This window comes from Xiphophorus maculatus, chromosome 1 (genome assembly GCF_002775205.1).
Source record: "Xiphophorus maculatus strain JP 163 A chromosome 1, X_maculatus-5.0-male, whole genome shotgun sequence".
In the NCBI taxonomy this organism is placed as follows: domain Eukaryota; kingdom Metazoa; phylum Chordata; class Actinopteri; order Cyprinodontiformes; family Poeciliidae; genus Xiphophorus; species Xiphophorus maculatus.
Window position 1 is genome coordinate 30,747,681 of NC_036443.1, and position 16,212 is coordinate 30,763,892.

At 38.7% G+C, this 16,212-nt stretch overlaps 1 protein-coding gene across 1 annotated transcript; it reads left to right on the forward strand.

Annotated features, from left to right (window-relative positions):
* The first annotated feature begins 1,127 nt into the window (after positions 1-1,127).
* Positions 1,128-12,470, forward strand: LOC102233755. The gene is made up of 12 exons (XM_023334946.1): positions 1,128-1,164; positions 2,973-3,169; positions 3,291-3,510; positions 3,619-3,957; positions 4,660-4,781; positions 5,899-5,993; positions 8,344-8,792; positions 9,353-9,549; positions 9,691-9,910; positions 10,536-10,874; positions 11,726-11,820; positions 12,372-12,470. Exons 1-12 carry the CDS (start codon positions 1,128-1,130, stop codon positions 12,468-12,470), a joined length of 2,409 nt encoding a protein of 802 aa, XP_023190714.1.
* Positions 12,471-16,212: the final 3,742 nt, after the last annotated feature.

Here is a 16,212-nt window from a genome sequence, read left to right on the forward strand (position 1 = left end):
TTACTATTTATTGTCAATTTTTTCTAAGAGTGTAATAATGCCAGGGATGTGAATACTTTGAGTTCAGTTTATTGGGGAAGAAAATGTTATGATAAAATAGATTAATTACATCTCCATTAGTTTTCAGTACTGCTGTAATAAAATGTTAATTTCTGTTTATTTGTTGTGTTTTCATGGTGTAAAACCCTCTGAACTGCCTCTTATCTGAATGATCTTGACTTAGAGCCAAACAGCTGGAAGCTTTTCTGCTGAAACCTCAAAAAAACTCAGTTCTGTTTGGATCTGAAGCATTTCTGCTGCTAAGCTTCATTTTTACAAAATTGTTCTAAAAGTCCAAAGATGCCAATTTGCAAGTAATTTTAAACCAAGATACTGGAACTTATTATCTTTTTATTTTCTTCTAAAGTGTCTCTGTCTCATCGGTTGAATAAAAAATACTGAGATCTGAATCTACAGGAATCATTTTGGGATTAATGGTTCCGCCATCGAGGCGTTTCCTTCTCATAAATTAAATAAACTAAATCATTCTGGCACTGACTGAATCTCAAGCTCAGATAATTTGAGTAAAGTTTGAAGTAAAATATGACAAATAAGAAAACTGAAGTGGCGTAGTCAAAGTACAACAGAATAACTGTTTCATGTTGTTAAACAGGCAGTTTGTGCTGGAAGAAACCCAAACTAAAACAATTCATCCAAACGGAGCCGGCCACGGTTCTGGTGAAAAACGACAGCTTGATGGCAGCTGCAGCAACACTTTTCAGCTGCAGCAACAGCTTTCAGCTGCAGCAACACTTTTCAGCTTCCAGCTGCAGCAACACTTTTCAGCTTTCAGCTGCAGCAACACTTTTCAGCTGCAGCAACAGCTACATCCAACCAGCTTCGTTCACAGAAATATTTTCCCCTGAAATGAAAACATTTTCTTTGGAGAGTCTTGAGGGAAATGAGTGATGTGTAAAATAGGATGTAAATGACTCTGGTTTGAATAGTATGAAGTTTCATGAATGGTTCAGGTATTGTCAGCATAAAATGCAAATCGTTTGCATCGTTCCTTTGCATGTCCGTGACAACAGAATCATAAGTGCAACAATAAACAGCTGCAGGTCTGCAGTCAGGCTGCAGCAGCAGAGATGATGGACGCGCTTCACTTCCTCACCGCTGCATCACGTAAGGCTTCGCCTGCTTCCTCTTAACAAAGCTTTATTTTTACCACTGTGAGGTCATGAGGTCAATATCTAAAACATTCTCTGTTAAAATATATTCTAAGTATATTCAAAAACACGTATCAGCTGCTCTAAAAGACCTCAATAAGGTTTTATTGCTTATGACAAACTCAGATTTTAAGATTAACATAGAAAATGTTAAATTTAATATCTTTTTATGAGATAATAATAATAGTTAGGAGGATGCAGAAGTGTTAGTTTAAATTTGACTTTCACAAAATAAACTCAAAGACTGACTATTATTGTTTTATTTTATTTGTTGTGTAATATAAGGCTTACACTATTGTGACCAGTTATGTGCAGATTGATCCTGAAATATTGATGCTTCTGCCTTCCGATGCCTTCATGCTCTAAGATCAATTCTCAAATCCAAGTATAAATACTTTCAATACTTCAGTCATTTGAGATAATGTAGCTAAACAAAAGAACGATAGAAAGTAACTCAGACTGAGGCAGCGTTGATGGGAACTACTTTTTCTTCCGCCTGGTGAGTGTGTAATGCGTCAGACATAAACACAATGAGAGTCACATGGAGTCGTTTCAGATTTCATTTTATAGAAGTTCTTAATAACTAAACAAAAGTAGGTTTATTACTTTGGGGTTTATTAGTTTGCAACATTTTCACATATTTTGTATGATTTCCTGCTGCTGTTAAAATACTAAATGAGGTTTCGGTCTAAATGTATTTCTGAGTTTAAAATGAATAGATTCGAGTGATGTCTTCTTTTTAGGAAGCCAAGATTTGAATTACAACAGTTCTTTTAGACTTACGAGGCAAATTGCATGTTTTTGCACAAAGTATTGGATCGGTTTCACCAATACCAGCTTCAGTTTTACTCAGTATTGGACCAGTATTGGACCAGTATTGGACCAGTATTAGTGGAATCATCACTAACTGGCTGACAGGTGCAAACAGCTAACGGCGAAACTCACCATGAACTCATGAATGATTCAAAGTACCAAAAAACCTCAACAGAAAACGCTGCAATCAGAATAAACAGGAGCAAAAAATATCAATTAAACAAATGCAAATTAAAAGAAAAAAGTTAAACACTACAAACCTGTTCCAAAAAGTGGAAATCCTCCTGACCACTAGGGGGAGTGTGGAGTATGTAATATTACCAAAGTAAATATGCTGCTGATCTGTAATACTGTAAAAGACACAAACTTTTCTTTTCTTCTCCAACTTTCTCATTCACATCCTGTTAAAATCATGACATGGAGTCTTTACTGATGTCAGTCCCATGTGGTGGCGACGCCCCCTGGTGGTCTGGAGCCAGTTTCATACATGCTGTTGCATTCTCTCTTTTGCTTCTGCTTCCTGTGGTTGCAGCAGTTTTTAGTTGTAGATTTTTGCTGCTGTTTTCTGTCTTTATGGGTTTTTTGTTTCCAGTGTTTCTCTGTTTTATTAGTTTTTTGTGTTTGAGTTTTAGAGTTTGCAGCTTTCATGTTTCTGCATGATGTTTCTCTGACTGTGAAGAATTTGCACCTGTTGGCCAATGTCTTATACTCTGTCTGAGCAGCCAACTGATTTTTATTATCATAAACTTTAAACGGACCAAACTTTAGGGTGAGTTTTGCAAATGTTGTACTTCATTCATATTGTGAAGTGAGCTGTTTTAATGCTTCCGAATATTTGTGAATATAAAAAATATTGGAGTATTTGAAAATCCTGAAGTTTTTTCCCTTTCAGGACCAACATGGTGGATAATGAACTGCAGATGAAATGAGTTTGCTGTGTTTGTGCTGCAGTGCTGTGTGTCGCCTCGGCGCTCCCTGAACGCCTGTTTGTTTTTGTCAATGAGTTGATGACCTGGCCGGACGCTCAGAGTTTCTGCAGACAGAACTTCTTGGACCTGGTGACGGTCAGCAGCATGGAGGACATGATGCTCCTGAACAACATGGTGGATCTGGACGCCATGGTCTACATGAACGCAAGTTTCAAACATGTACGTTCGAAAATGCACAGCTGCTCATTTAGTTCCAAGTCCTTCCACAGGTTTCTTGTAGTTAAATGTTGATGCTGAGTCACTGCGCAGTTTTCACTCAGATGTGATGTGCTGCTTGCAGCGAGCCTGGATCGGTTTGTTTGAGGACCTGAACAGCTGGAGGTGGTCCATTTCTGACCCAAACTTCTACAGAGACGGAGAAGCTGCGTTCAGGAACTGGAACGTTGGGGAACCAAACAACTACCTGGGGGCAGAAAGCTGCGGCGGGATGTGGAACAACGGCTTCTGGAACGATAATCCCTGCCAGATGTTCGCCAAAGCAATCTGCCACAACGTGCAGGGTGAGAACGGAGGATCAGACCAAACCTCTGCATTTATGTCTTAACGAACATGACAACATAACTCAAAAATAAATTAATCAGGATGAACTCTTGACCTTTCCTCTGCAGAGCAGAATGTTTCGCTGATCTTCATCAACCAGACGATGAGCTGGCCTGCAGCCCAGAGCTACTGCAGAGAGCATCACACTGACCTGGCCAGCGTGAGGAGCATGTCAGAGAACGAGCAGATAAAGGGCCTAGTCCAATCAGCAGGAGAGATTCAGGCCTGGATCGGTCTGTACAGAAACTCCTGGATGTGGGTGGATGGCAGTAATTCCTCCTTCCGCCACTGGAGAGCGTCGGAACCCAACGGGTCAGAGGAGAACTGTGCAGCAGCCGTTCATGCAGACGCCGGGCAGTGGGAGGACTGGCCTTGCTCCTGGAAAATGCCTTTTTTTTGCAACGCAGGTAAGACTTGATTCTTAAGATTTCCTCAGTAAAATGATTTTATCTTCTGTTCAGACAGTTTGTTTCCACTAACAACTTTCAAAAGGATTTAGTTAAAATATTGAAAAAGTTCAGAGCAAAACCTTTATTTCAGAACGTCCATCCGTCAGCTGACCTGCTGATCCCGGCTGGAGGGTCACTTTGCATCCATCTGCTTCTCTAAAAGTCACAAACATTAAATCCTTAAACAAATCTAATCTCCACAGAGTTTCCATCAGGTTGTGATTCAGAGTTTACAGAACTTTAAAGAGATTGCAACAGATTAACTTTCCTCTTCTGTGAAATATCTCAATATTTTCTGCAGCAGGTCAAGACAGAAGTGGCTCAACAGAACCTTAAAAAGCCCGATTTCAGAAATTCCTCCAATTTAAACACAAAACGTGACGATTTACGGCTTTTCTTCACCTGGAAACCGACCTGCTGGTAGAAAACAATACTGCCATAAACAAGGTGGTTATGAAGGAATAAATAGCTGAGATTTACATCTTTGAATCTGCTCTGAAGAAAAGAAACAAACTGAAGTACAAATAATGCAAAGAAAACTGATCCGAGTAGTCATCCCTGTGGCGCTCCAGGACTGCGACTGGTCCAAACCCAAATCAATGGGTTTGATGCCAAACCAAGATTTAAAAACTGTTTTTCTTTTCATGTCAAATGGAGAAGGTTGTGACACCAGTTTGTTTGTCAAAGTTCCAGGTTCAAAGCAGGTGGTGAAGGTGAAGCTGGTGAAGTCTTCCTCTCTGGACCTGAGTGACCCGGCGGTGCTGGCAGACCTGCTGCAGCAGGTACGGCTTCTGGGTTAGGACGGAAATCTGCTATAACGCTCCACACCGGGGGAAAACCCAACAGCAAACTGACAATCAAAGCAAGATTTAATCAAATTAAAAATAACAGCAAAGGTAAAATCACAGCATGAAAATACTGTGAAGTAACTGAGCAGAATTATTTAAGAAACATACAAATTATTCATTTCTGCATTAAAACCAACAGATAATTTAAATGAAGAAATAATAAAACAGAGCAAACAGCAGACATGGAAACACTCACTGAGTTTCTGTTACAAATGATCTCAGAACTTTGTCAATATTCTGCTTATGTCAAGAAAACACAATTTTGCAATTGTGGTGTTTCCATAAAATAAGAAATGAAATTATAATCACACGTCAATAAGTTTGTTTGATGCAGTAAATCGTTAAAAACCAAACCTCGCCATGATCCTCCTACCACTTCCTGTCGTCTACTTCTTTGTATTTTCCTCCAGTAGCATCATCTGGTTGTTCATCATGTGACTCGTGCGATGCAAAAATAATGTTTCCATTGCAGTTTTTCAAAATACACTAATTTCCATAGAGCTGAAAAGTTCTTTGACTAAATAAAATACTATTCTTGGTTCTCATTACCTTCCTGATGGTGTAAAAATCTGTGTTTGTATTTTGATTAGACACATGACATTTTGTGCCTTTTTGATTGCATTAGCATTCCATACATAGAGCAGGAGAATCAGACTATTTAGAGTTTTCCAGACAGTGGACCACACAAAAACACACAAATTACAACGTTTTTTTGTCTTGTTGTAACCATTAAAAAATCTCCACTTCAGTTCAACCGTATGAGTGGAAACACATTGTTGATGTTATCATTATAAAATAACTTGCAATTAAGTTTTGGCAAAAATCAATGTGATTTTTACAGCGTTGTTGTTAGCAGCTGCTGAAAGTAACTTAAAAAAGTTACTTTTAATGTAACTTAGTTACTTTCCAAATCAAGTAATCAGTAATCTAACTAAGTTACATTTTCAAGGAGTAATCAGTAATCCAATAAAAGTTACTTTTTCAAAGTAATATGCCATCACTGGGGATTATTTTTGTCCTGATTGTCAGAAATGAAAATGTTGCGTCTCAGTTTGAACAGAAGCTGAAGGGCAGCAGAGAGGATGGAAACGTCAGGCTGAGCTGGAGGAAAACATCGGATGGAGAAATCTTCCACCAGGAGCCATCGTGACCTCTAAAGAAAGAGCAGCTTCACAAATATAAAGTTTATATTTGTGATGTGATTATCATACTTTGTTTGTGCTGTTAGCTAGAAGGTCTGGAGGTCTGAGAGTCTGAATGGGTGAATAAAACATGGCTGATTTAAACTAAATATTGTTTTTTCATTCTTTTTGAGATTGAAGCTTCATCTAGTGAGTATTTCTGAGCTAAACTGGCAGCAGATGGAAATATAAGTTATTAAAATATGTAAAAGTACAACTAATGATAAATATCATTGGTGGGAACGGCTGGCTAAGAAGCTAGCTGCGCTAACACTAAAGCTCTAATCACAAACATTAGTTTTGCTAAAGCTAAAGCGCTACGTCAACATGGTATTTAGTGGAAGCTGATGCACATCAGTGTCTGTCTGATGAGAGCAGAGCTTTATTTACCTTCCCATATGTTCCAACCAATTATCATTTTGTTTACATGAATTCTATAAAATGTGATTTCACGTGTGAGCGTCGCACAAGCAGCTCTGAATCTGAAGAAATGCTTAAAAAACCTGAAACAGTTTTTTCCTTTTCCTCGCAATAAAGCTGCAAAGTTTTTAAAACGGAATAAAAAGTGATTTTAGAAATCTGTTCAGAAAGTCTCACTGTGCTGTCTGAGGTTAGCAGTGAGTCCAAAATATCTTCAAATTAAAATATCTGTTCATAGAACGCTGAACCAGATTTGATGGGGCTTCACTGGTTTTGGGGTAAATTTTGTTTAAAGATGTTTTTCATCCTTTCTGACTGAAGCGCCTTGTAAATAATATGTAAATAAAAGTAGTTTGAATACTCTGAAGTATATTAAATGGATCAAGAATTAAAACCCACAATAGGAAGAGTTTGCATCCTCTTTTTGCATGTGCGTGACAGCAGTGATATAAATACTATAAGCAGCTGCAGCCTGACGGAGCTGAAGGGAAAAACTCAGGAGGATGGAAATGTTTCACTTCATCACAGCTGCTTCCTGTAAGTGTCTCAGATTATCTTATGATTTTATGCTCCTGTTGCATCCTGGGAATCATTTGAAATTACCATTTTTGGTAATACACTGACAGAACTTTATTCATTCTTGTAATGTATCTTATGTATTTAATTTAATTGCTTAAAACATTATGTGTAGTTATTTCTGTTCAGACGCAGAAGAATCTGAGCAACACGTCACTGTTAGCATCAGCAGAAGAAGAAGCTCTGTAATGTGACTGTTATCTGTCTGCTCCAGAGAAAACAATCCCAAAAATACAAACCAAACGGAGTCCTGTGTGTTTCATGAGAGCAACGTTCTGATCTGCTGCCATAAAATCAGCAGCTGAACCTGCAGGAGGACGAAGATTCACTTCCTAAAATTATACTCAAGAGTTTAAACGTTTCTGGAAAAAACACTAACAGATCCAAAAATCTGGTTTTATATTTAAAAATCACATTTTCCAACAGACAAAAAGAATAAAGTTATGTGCAAAGTAAAAAAAAATTACAAAATAATTTAAGGCAGAAAAAACACTTTGTTTTCTTTTTTATTTTCAATATAAAATGTATTAAATTGTTACATCATAATGTATACAGGTTAGAAAAGGTAAAATACTTCCAGTGACAATATATAGTTATTACTTCATTGTTATGAATTTGAAACTAACAGCAAAACTACAAAGATTGTGTTCAAGCAAGAGGTCTCACTTTGACAATGGAATATTACTCAGGTAAAAGTAAAATGAACAAAAAAGTTCTAAAACTACTCCTAAAATTACATTTTGTCCAAAAAGTTACTCAAGTAAATATAACTGAGTAAAAGTACTTAACCTGTGAAACCTACAGAGAAGGATTTTGGGTCATAGGAAAAAAGTTTATTATTTTTCTCAGAATTGTAACAAAAAAATTTACTTAAATCTGACATGCATGCATTAAATCTGCACAAATAATATCAATAAAGCTGATTTTTCCCAGGTAACCATCATCACTAAAGTCAGAATTAAACAAAGAGTTGAAGTTCTGGATAAGAAAGTCTAAAGAACAGATTCTACAGGACATGGCGACGATAAGAGAAATAATGTCCGACTCAACGTTTGAATCCTCATGTCACTGACGGAGCCACCTTTCCCAAACCTGCCCCGCCCAAACCTGCCCCGCCTGTCCAAATGGACCAGTTACACCGAGCCAAAACAGTTAGTCCACAACTAGATTTACGTTCACAATCCAGCATCCAGCTAAAAAAAATGCAGATTTATCCTTTTCTCACAAAGTGCTCTTTTTTATACGTTTTCTGTAAAAATTGCAGGAAGTTTGAGGCGATAACTGAGATGCTAACGGCTCAGTGACCTCAATGACCTCAGTGGCCTCAGTGACCTCAATGACCTCAGTGACCTCAATGACCTCAGTGACCTCAGTGGCCTCAGTGACCTCAATGACCTCAGTGACCTCAATGACCTCAGTGACCTCAGTGGCCTCAGTGACCTCAATGACCTCAGTGACCTCAGTGACCTCTGTGACCTCAGTGACCTCTGTGACCTTAGTGACCTCAATGACCTCAGTGACCTCAATGACCTCAGTGTTCTCAATGACCTCAGTGACCTCAGTGACCTATGTGACCTCAGTGACCTCTGTGACCTCAGTGACCTCTGTGACCTCAGTGACCTCTGTGACCTCAGTGACCTCAATGACCTCAGTGACCTCAATGACCTCAGTGTTCTCAATGACCTCAGTGACCTCAGTGACCTATGTGACCTCAGTGACCTCTGTGACCTCAGTGACCTCAATGACCTCAGTGACCTCAGCGACCTCAGTGACCTCACTTCTGCTCAAGTTTTAAGAAAAAACCATCCATCCATAGTGAATGAATTTGCCTGTTGGAATGAATGAATAATAGATGGATAGTGAATGAAAAACAAACATGTTTTAATTAAAGATTCACCGCACACACACACACACACACACACACACACACACACACACACACACACACACACACACCTGCAGCTTTTGTTAAAGTTTGTTATAGAAAAAAATTCTGATTTGAAAAATTTCTTTTGTCTGATTTTGATATTTTTTGTGACTTTTATGGATTATTGTCATTTTCGTTCATGACAACCAAAATTTCCACTTAACATTTTATTTTGGTTCACCTGATGATGTAGTTTTTGAATCTTAACTAACTGATCTTTTGATCAGTTGAATAAACTTTTTACCAAATACTTTTTACTTTTACTGGAGTAAAACATGTTGAAGTAGAGCTGCTCTTTCTTCATTATAATTTCTGCCTAAAACAGGAAAAGTTTTTCCTCGTTATTGTCAGAAGTAGATCCGTCTCTGCGTGTTTCAGCTGCTGCTGTGTTTGTGCTGCAGTGCTGTGTGTCGCCGCGGCCCCCCCTCCACTCCTGTTAGTTTTTGTCAATGAGTTGATGACCTGGCCGGACGCTCAGAGTTTCTGCAGACAGAACTTCTTGGACCTGGTGACGGTCAGCAGCATGGAGGACATGATGCTCCTGACCGACATGGTGGACCTGGACTCCATGGTCTACAACAGCTCAGATTTCAAATATGTAAGTTTGTTAGAATCTGGTCTAAAACCTCAACTGGTGCAACGAGACAGTAAAAAATAAAAACAGCATTTTTCTGCGACTTCTGAAAGGCAGAACTGTTTGTGTGTTTATATAAATCAGAACTTTCTGTGCTGCTTGCAGCGAGCCTGGATCGGTTTGTCTGAGGACCTGAACAGCTGGAGGTGGTCCATTACTGACCCGAACTTCTACAGAGACGGAGAAGCTGCGTTCAGGAACTGGAACGTTGGGGAACCAAACAACTTCCTGGGGGCAGAAAGCTGCGGAGTCATGACGCATTTTGGAGGCTTTGCTGATGTAGAGTGTGTAAAACTCAACAAACCAATCTGCTGTGACGTACAAGGTGAGGATGACGATTCTGATCGCTCTGCATCCATGATAGAATAGCTAAATGTTTAGCTTAATTTAATATTTATATTTAGCTTAATTGGATTTAGCTAAATATTTGTATTTGACTAAATGAACGGCATGAATCCTAGTGAGCAGCTGCTGCTTCTTATACATGAAATAAAATACAATAAAAAACCGAAACAAAACAATAATTATTGTAAAACTAGCTAAAACATTCATTATGATAACAGTTACAAACAACATTACTCCTGAAACACTCTATGTAATGAAAAGTGTTGAATTATAACACATATAATTAAAACACAGAACTGATCCCAATAGCAACAGAAAAGGGGGAGGAGCTGCCGGTCACTGGTTGCTATGGTAACCAAAAATAAATGGTTATTTTTATAACCATTTATTTTATCAAATAAAATAAATAAATTTATAAAATAAAAACGACTTGTATTTTATTACAAGTCGTTTCTCCAAGTCTGGAGAAATCCAATCCAATTCGTCACCTTCTAACTTCGAGGCTGAAACAAGCAAAGAGCAGATTCTTTGGAGGTGAAAGGTCAAAGCTTTCACTCATTCTACCATGGAGGGTAAAACTGGCTTCATCTTGTGAATATTTTCAGGACACGATGCTTCGTTTGTCTTTATCGACCAACCGATGAGCTGGCCTGCAGCCCAGAGCTTCTGCAGACAGCATCACACTGACCTGGCCAGCGTGAGGAGCTCATCGGAGAGCGAGCAGATAAAGGGCCTAGTCCAATCCGCTGGAGAGAAAGCAGCCTGGATTGGTCTGTACAGAAACACCTGGTTGTGGGCGGATGGCAGTAAGGTCACGTTCAGCCACTGGAGGCCGCCAGAACCTAACGGAAGCGTGGAGAGCTGTGTGGCGTCAGCGCTGAGTGACGGCGGCGTGTGGGAGGACCTGCTCTGCTCCAGACTCCTCCCCTTCTTCTGCTGCGATGGTGAGCCTCCTCAGAAACATGACGTCATCTTCTGTTCGCATCGTTTCTGTTTTGTTTAACTAAAACTAAAGGTTTTAGTTAAATTACTGGAAGAAACTTTTTTCAGCCGTCATCCTTCCTACGGTCGCTTGTTGACTTACAGCAGCAAAATCCATTGAACTGACATATTAAATATGTATTTCTGCTTATAAACTAGATCTCTGTCTTGCCGAATGCTTTGAGACAACATTTGTTCCACTGGGACTTTTTAAAACATCGGGGTTTTTTCATCTGAAACAGAAGAATTGGAGGAAATCTGAAGCATTTCCATAGATTTTCTACAGGTGGAAACATACATGCTGCAGTAGAAAATAAATGCTGACCTGTATTTACACAGGATTAATTTAATTGAGAAAATAAATTATAATTCTCAGTTGAGTTCAAAGATCATAGCTGAGTTTTAATGTGATGTGGAGTAAAAATGTAAAAGATGGATGAAAGAGGAAAAGAGGAACGACTGCATGTGATTATTGATGAAACACAACGACTCAAACCAGATTAATGTTTCATTTAATATCATGTTCAGATTTGTACTCTTGTACTACATGAAGCAGAACAAGCCAGATGTTTGTTGAGGTCAAAAAGACGTCGAGCCTTTAACCAGTCCTGATTAATGAACTGTTCGCTCTGAGTTTGAGTCTCTTGTTCAGTAGCCATGGCAACGCAGACGTAGAAGGATCGAGGTTTATCTGCAGAAATGAGATCATTTCCTCCTGTCTGATTTGAAGAAAGAGCTGAGCTAAAACACGAATGTCTGCTCTGACGGAAAGTAACAAATCAAAGTAAAAATAATACAAAAAAAATTGGTCCAGTTCCAGGTTCAAAGCAGGTGGTGAAGGTGAGGCTGGTGAAGTCTTCCTCTCTGGACCTGGGTGACCCGGCGCTGCTGGCAGACCTGCTGCAGCAGGTACAGCCTGCTTCATTCACACGGCCCTCGTTTCAGGAGGAGAGCTGTTACAGTCAAAGAGTATTAATGTCATAGGAGGAAAACGTCTGTTTTTCACTGCATGATTCAGTCATTTAGAAATGTCACAGTTTCAAACTAAATACTTAATTAGCTAAAAATGTGGTTTAAAATTACATGTTTAACTTATAAACTACATATTCAGCTTCAAACTAAATATTCTGCCCAGACCTAAATATTTAGATGGTGTACAATATTCACTGACCAATAACCAGAAGTAGACACGTGTGTGTGTGTGTGTGTGTGTGTGTGTGTGTGTGTGTGTGTGTGTGTGTGTGTGTGTGTGTGTGTGTGTGTGTGTGTGTGTGTGTGTGTGTGTGTGTGTGTGTGTGTGTGTGTGTGTGTGTGTTTTGGAGCATCATTTGTGTTTGCTTCACATTTTGCCATTTACTGCCTGTTTGCACCAGGCAGCCTAGATATAAAACAGCTTTCAGGAACTTCAGGGAACGATTTTGTCCAACTTTGATAAAATATTTTTTCTTTTTGTTTGTCAGTTTGAACAGAAGCTGAGGAAGGACAGCAGAGTGGAAGGAGACGTAAAGCTGAGATGGATCGACCAATCAGACGGGAGGATTTTCCGCCAGGACGAGTGACAGGAAGACATGTCTGCTGAAAATATTGTTTGTTCGTTATTAACATGGTTTGGTTCTAATATCCTCTTAAAGTAGACAAATAGTACATTTATTTGCAATTTAAAATATGAAGTTTAATGTTTTTATGTAGAAACTAAAACGTGTGTGTACCTGAATTGTACCTGAAGCTTCAATAAAACACGACAAACAGCAAACTGGTCTTTTTGTGATTCATTGATCCAAATGATGCAGATTTTATAAATCATATTGCTGCAATTTTAGCTTTTTCAGTTCAAGCCATAATTTAAAAGAATTTTTCCTATTTAAAAACCTCTGATTTTAAAATAAAATGTCTTTATGGTTTTAAGTATAAACCACCAAACTGGTAAATAATATTAATAGAAAACAATCTTGAAACAGAATCACAAAACAAATTATATCTCAAAGCTTCTAGGTGGAAAAATGTGAATGTTGAGTTTATTGCTGATGTGAAATTGTTCCAGTTTCCAGTGAAGGTTTGATTTATGTCGGATGTTTCAGTGAAACTTTCAGGCAAACGAGTCATTTGAGAATCATGGAAATGAAGCCACTTTGAATCGTTCAGATTTCTCTGCCTGCATCCATCAGGCGCAGGATGCAAACGGTCTGCGTTCTCCGTTTGCATGTGCGTGATGCTGCTGGGATAAGTAAATCCAGCAGCTGCAGATCTGCAGTTCTGACCCAAAGGAACCGGGATGGAGGTTCTTCAGTGCCTCACAGCCGCTTCAGGCAAGTTCAGGCTTCAGGCGGTTCGTTTTCTCCTGTTTTAATATTCAATGTGAATTAAATCATTTTGTAACTGATCCATGAAATATGTAGCAGTCGGTTTAAATATGGGAGGTTTTACTGGATCTTTTTTAATGTGAATTAATTCTACACACCTGAAAGTTTTCTCTCTCTTTTAGCAAAATTAATTACTTTTATTCTAAAACAATTGTTTTATTGCTAACATAACATAACATGGAACATTGCAGTTTCATACTTTTATTCATGACATTTATTTGTTGTCTACCAAGTAAGTTTAACAAACATGTAAAGTCCATTTATGTAACATATTTTTAGTTGTTTGTCCCACAGAATATTGTAGCTTTTTGTGTTTTCACAACATAACCGTCTGATTTCTCACAACCATTTTTGTCCATTTATAAATCAAGATAATTTGCTTTATTAACTCAAGACTACAGAGAGTTAAATCTGATTTAAACTGCATTTCTTAAACAAAACTTATTGTATGTTTTTTAACAATCCTGCTCTGTTACACTATTTTATTAACTGTATATGAATTTTTCTGCGTTTCCCTCCACAGTCGCTGTTTCTTTTTGTTTTATATTTTACATTTCTGTGAATCTGCATGCTCCTGATGCCGGTACAGCTTAGTTTTCTCACAGAGGGACAATAAATGATATTTCTATTATTTTATATATTTAAAAACCTTTAAAATGAAATGTTCCAAAAGCTCACCAGTGTTTTGATGCGTTGGTGCTGCAGTGCTGTTTGCCTCCTCGTCTCTCGCTGAACGTCAGTTTTATTACGTCAACGAGTTGAAGAACTGGACGGCGGCTCAGAGCGTCTGCAGGGAACAGTTTGTTGACCTGGTGACCTTAAGCAGCTTGGAGAACGTGACGACGCTGGTCGACATGACCGACGTGAAGAAGATGGTCGACGGACACGACAAGCATGTAAACAAACACATTTGTTTCTGTTATTCATTTTTAAATAACCTCCTATTTAATTTTGGGAAATAAGTTGTTTGACTTTATAACTGTGAGGGAAATAAAATCCACATAAATACTAGAGGAGAAACCGCTGGGTTAACCTGCGTCAGCTGAATATTAAATTATTATTAAGACAAGTTTTAAAAAATTGTTTTTAAAGGAAGAAGCAACAGAACCTTCAGCATGATTTTATTTCTAATATTTTGTTCATAAAATTAGAAATTAAAGGATTTTTTCAAAATTTGTCTGGTAAAACTTTCATAAAAAGTATCCAGAAATTCAAAGATGTTTAGAATAAAGTTTGTTTGTATTGTATTTATGTAAATTACAGTCAGAAAAAGCAGCTTTGCCTCTTGAAGACTGGAGCTGTTTGTGTTTTAAAGATTGTTCAGAAGCAAAGCTGCTGGTGGTGAAAGAATAAAAAAAGATCTGTGGATGTAACGAGTCAATGCAGAAAGAATGACTTCTTTCAGATCTTCATGAGGCCTGAATATTCTAAAAATCATTTTTAGGAAATTTGTCTAAATTGTGCATAAAATAATCTTTTAGAAAACAAATATTTAATTCCATCAGTTTGCCTGGTTTAGGAGCTGATAGAATTATACATTTATAAGCTACATGTAATGTTCATACACTTTAATTTGTTATTTTTATCTCTAAGACATAAATTATTTATTACTGACATAAAAATCCATCAGTATTAGGTGAAGGCAGGAATCCTTCCTGTCTCGGTTCTGTAAAAGTTTTATAGTTTATGATCATAAAGTGTCTTTGGAGGAAGTTTGTTTCTCAGGAGGAGGAAGGAGGTTTCTCAACCTGAGGGTCTGGGTCTCTGCAGCGAGCCTGGATCGGACTGTTGGACGAGCCGAACAACTGGAGCTGGTCGCTGTCCGACCCGAACGTCTTTAAGAACCCCGGAGACTCCGACTTCAGAAACTGGCAGCAAGGACAACCTGACAACAACCAGAGCCCTGAAGACTGCGTGAGGATCTACGACGACGGGCTGTGGAACGACTCGCCCTGTGGAAACTACGAAAAGTCTGTGTGCGCTGACGTGAACGGTGAGGATCCAACATGTCCGCCCAACTCTCCGTTTTCTGGACTTCTTCTTCCCCGCCTGGTGAAGATCTGGTACCAGCTTCAGATTTCTACATCCTGCCTCCGAGACGGATTCATTTTTCTCTGGGTTCTCGTTTCAGGACCGGATGTAACGTTTGTCCTCGTTGAGCAGTTTTTTCCCTGGGACGGCGCTCTGGCCAACTGCAGGCAGCATCACACAGACATGGCCGTCGCCAGAGACCCGTCAGACAACCAGAAGATAAAGCAGCTGATGCCGATTGGCCAGTACGCCTGGATCGGGCTGAACAGAAACTCCTTGACCTGGGTGGACGGAACCAGCACCGCGTTCACTCACTGGAGATCAGGGGAACCGAACAGCCCGGCCGAGAAATGCACCGTAGCAAACTTTGATGACTCTGGAAAGTGGGAGGACTGTCCTTGTGACTGGAACTTCCCGTTCTTTTGTTATGGAGGTGAGTTCTGACTCATTTCGGCCTAGTCCAAACACAGACGGGTCTTTTTAAAGCAATTAAGTATTTATTTCTATAAAATAATCTCATCCATGCCTGATTGGGGTAAGAAAAAATTTCATCCATGAAGCCACTGAATTACACCACTGATCGTTGCTTTGAACATGCCAAACCCATAGGGGGCAGTGTAGGGCAAAGCTAAAACCTACCCAATCAAAACTTCCTGTTAGGATTTAAACGTGAAGATTCATTTGTGTGGACAGACAGAGAGGTTGAGCTATTTTAAAATACCGAATAAAAAGTTAATAAAACACAAGACAATATCAAAGTTTATTTCTGCAGCACATTTACAACCTTCACAACAATCACAGGTAGATAAATGATAAAACAAATAAAAATAAAATTATGACATTTATACAAATGGTAGAAAATGCCAAAAAATAAATAATATTAATAAAATCTAAGACATACTTAATTTCG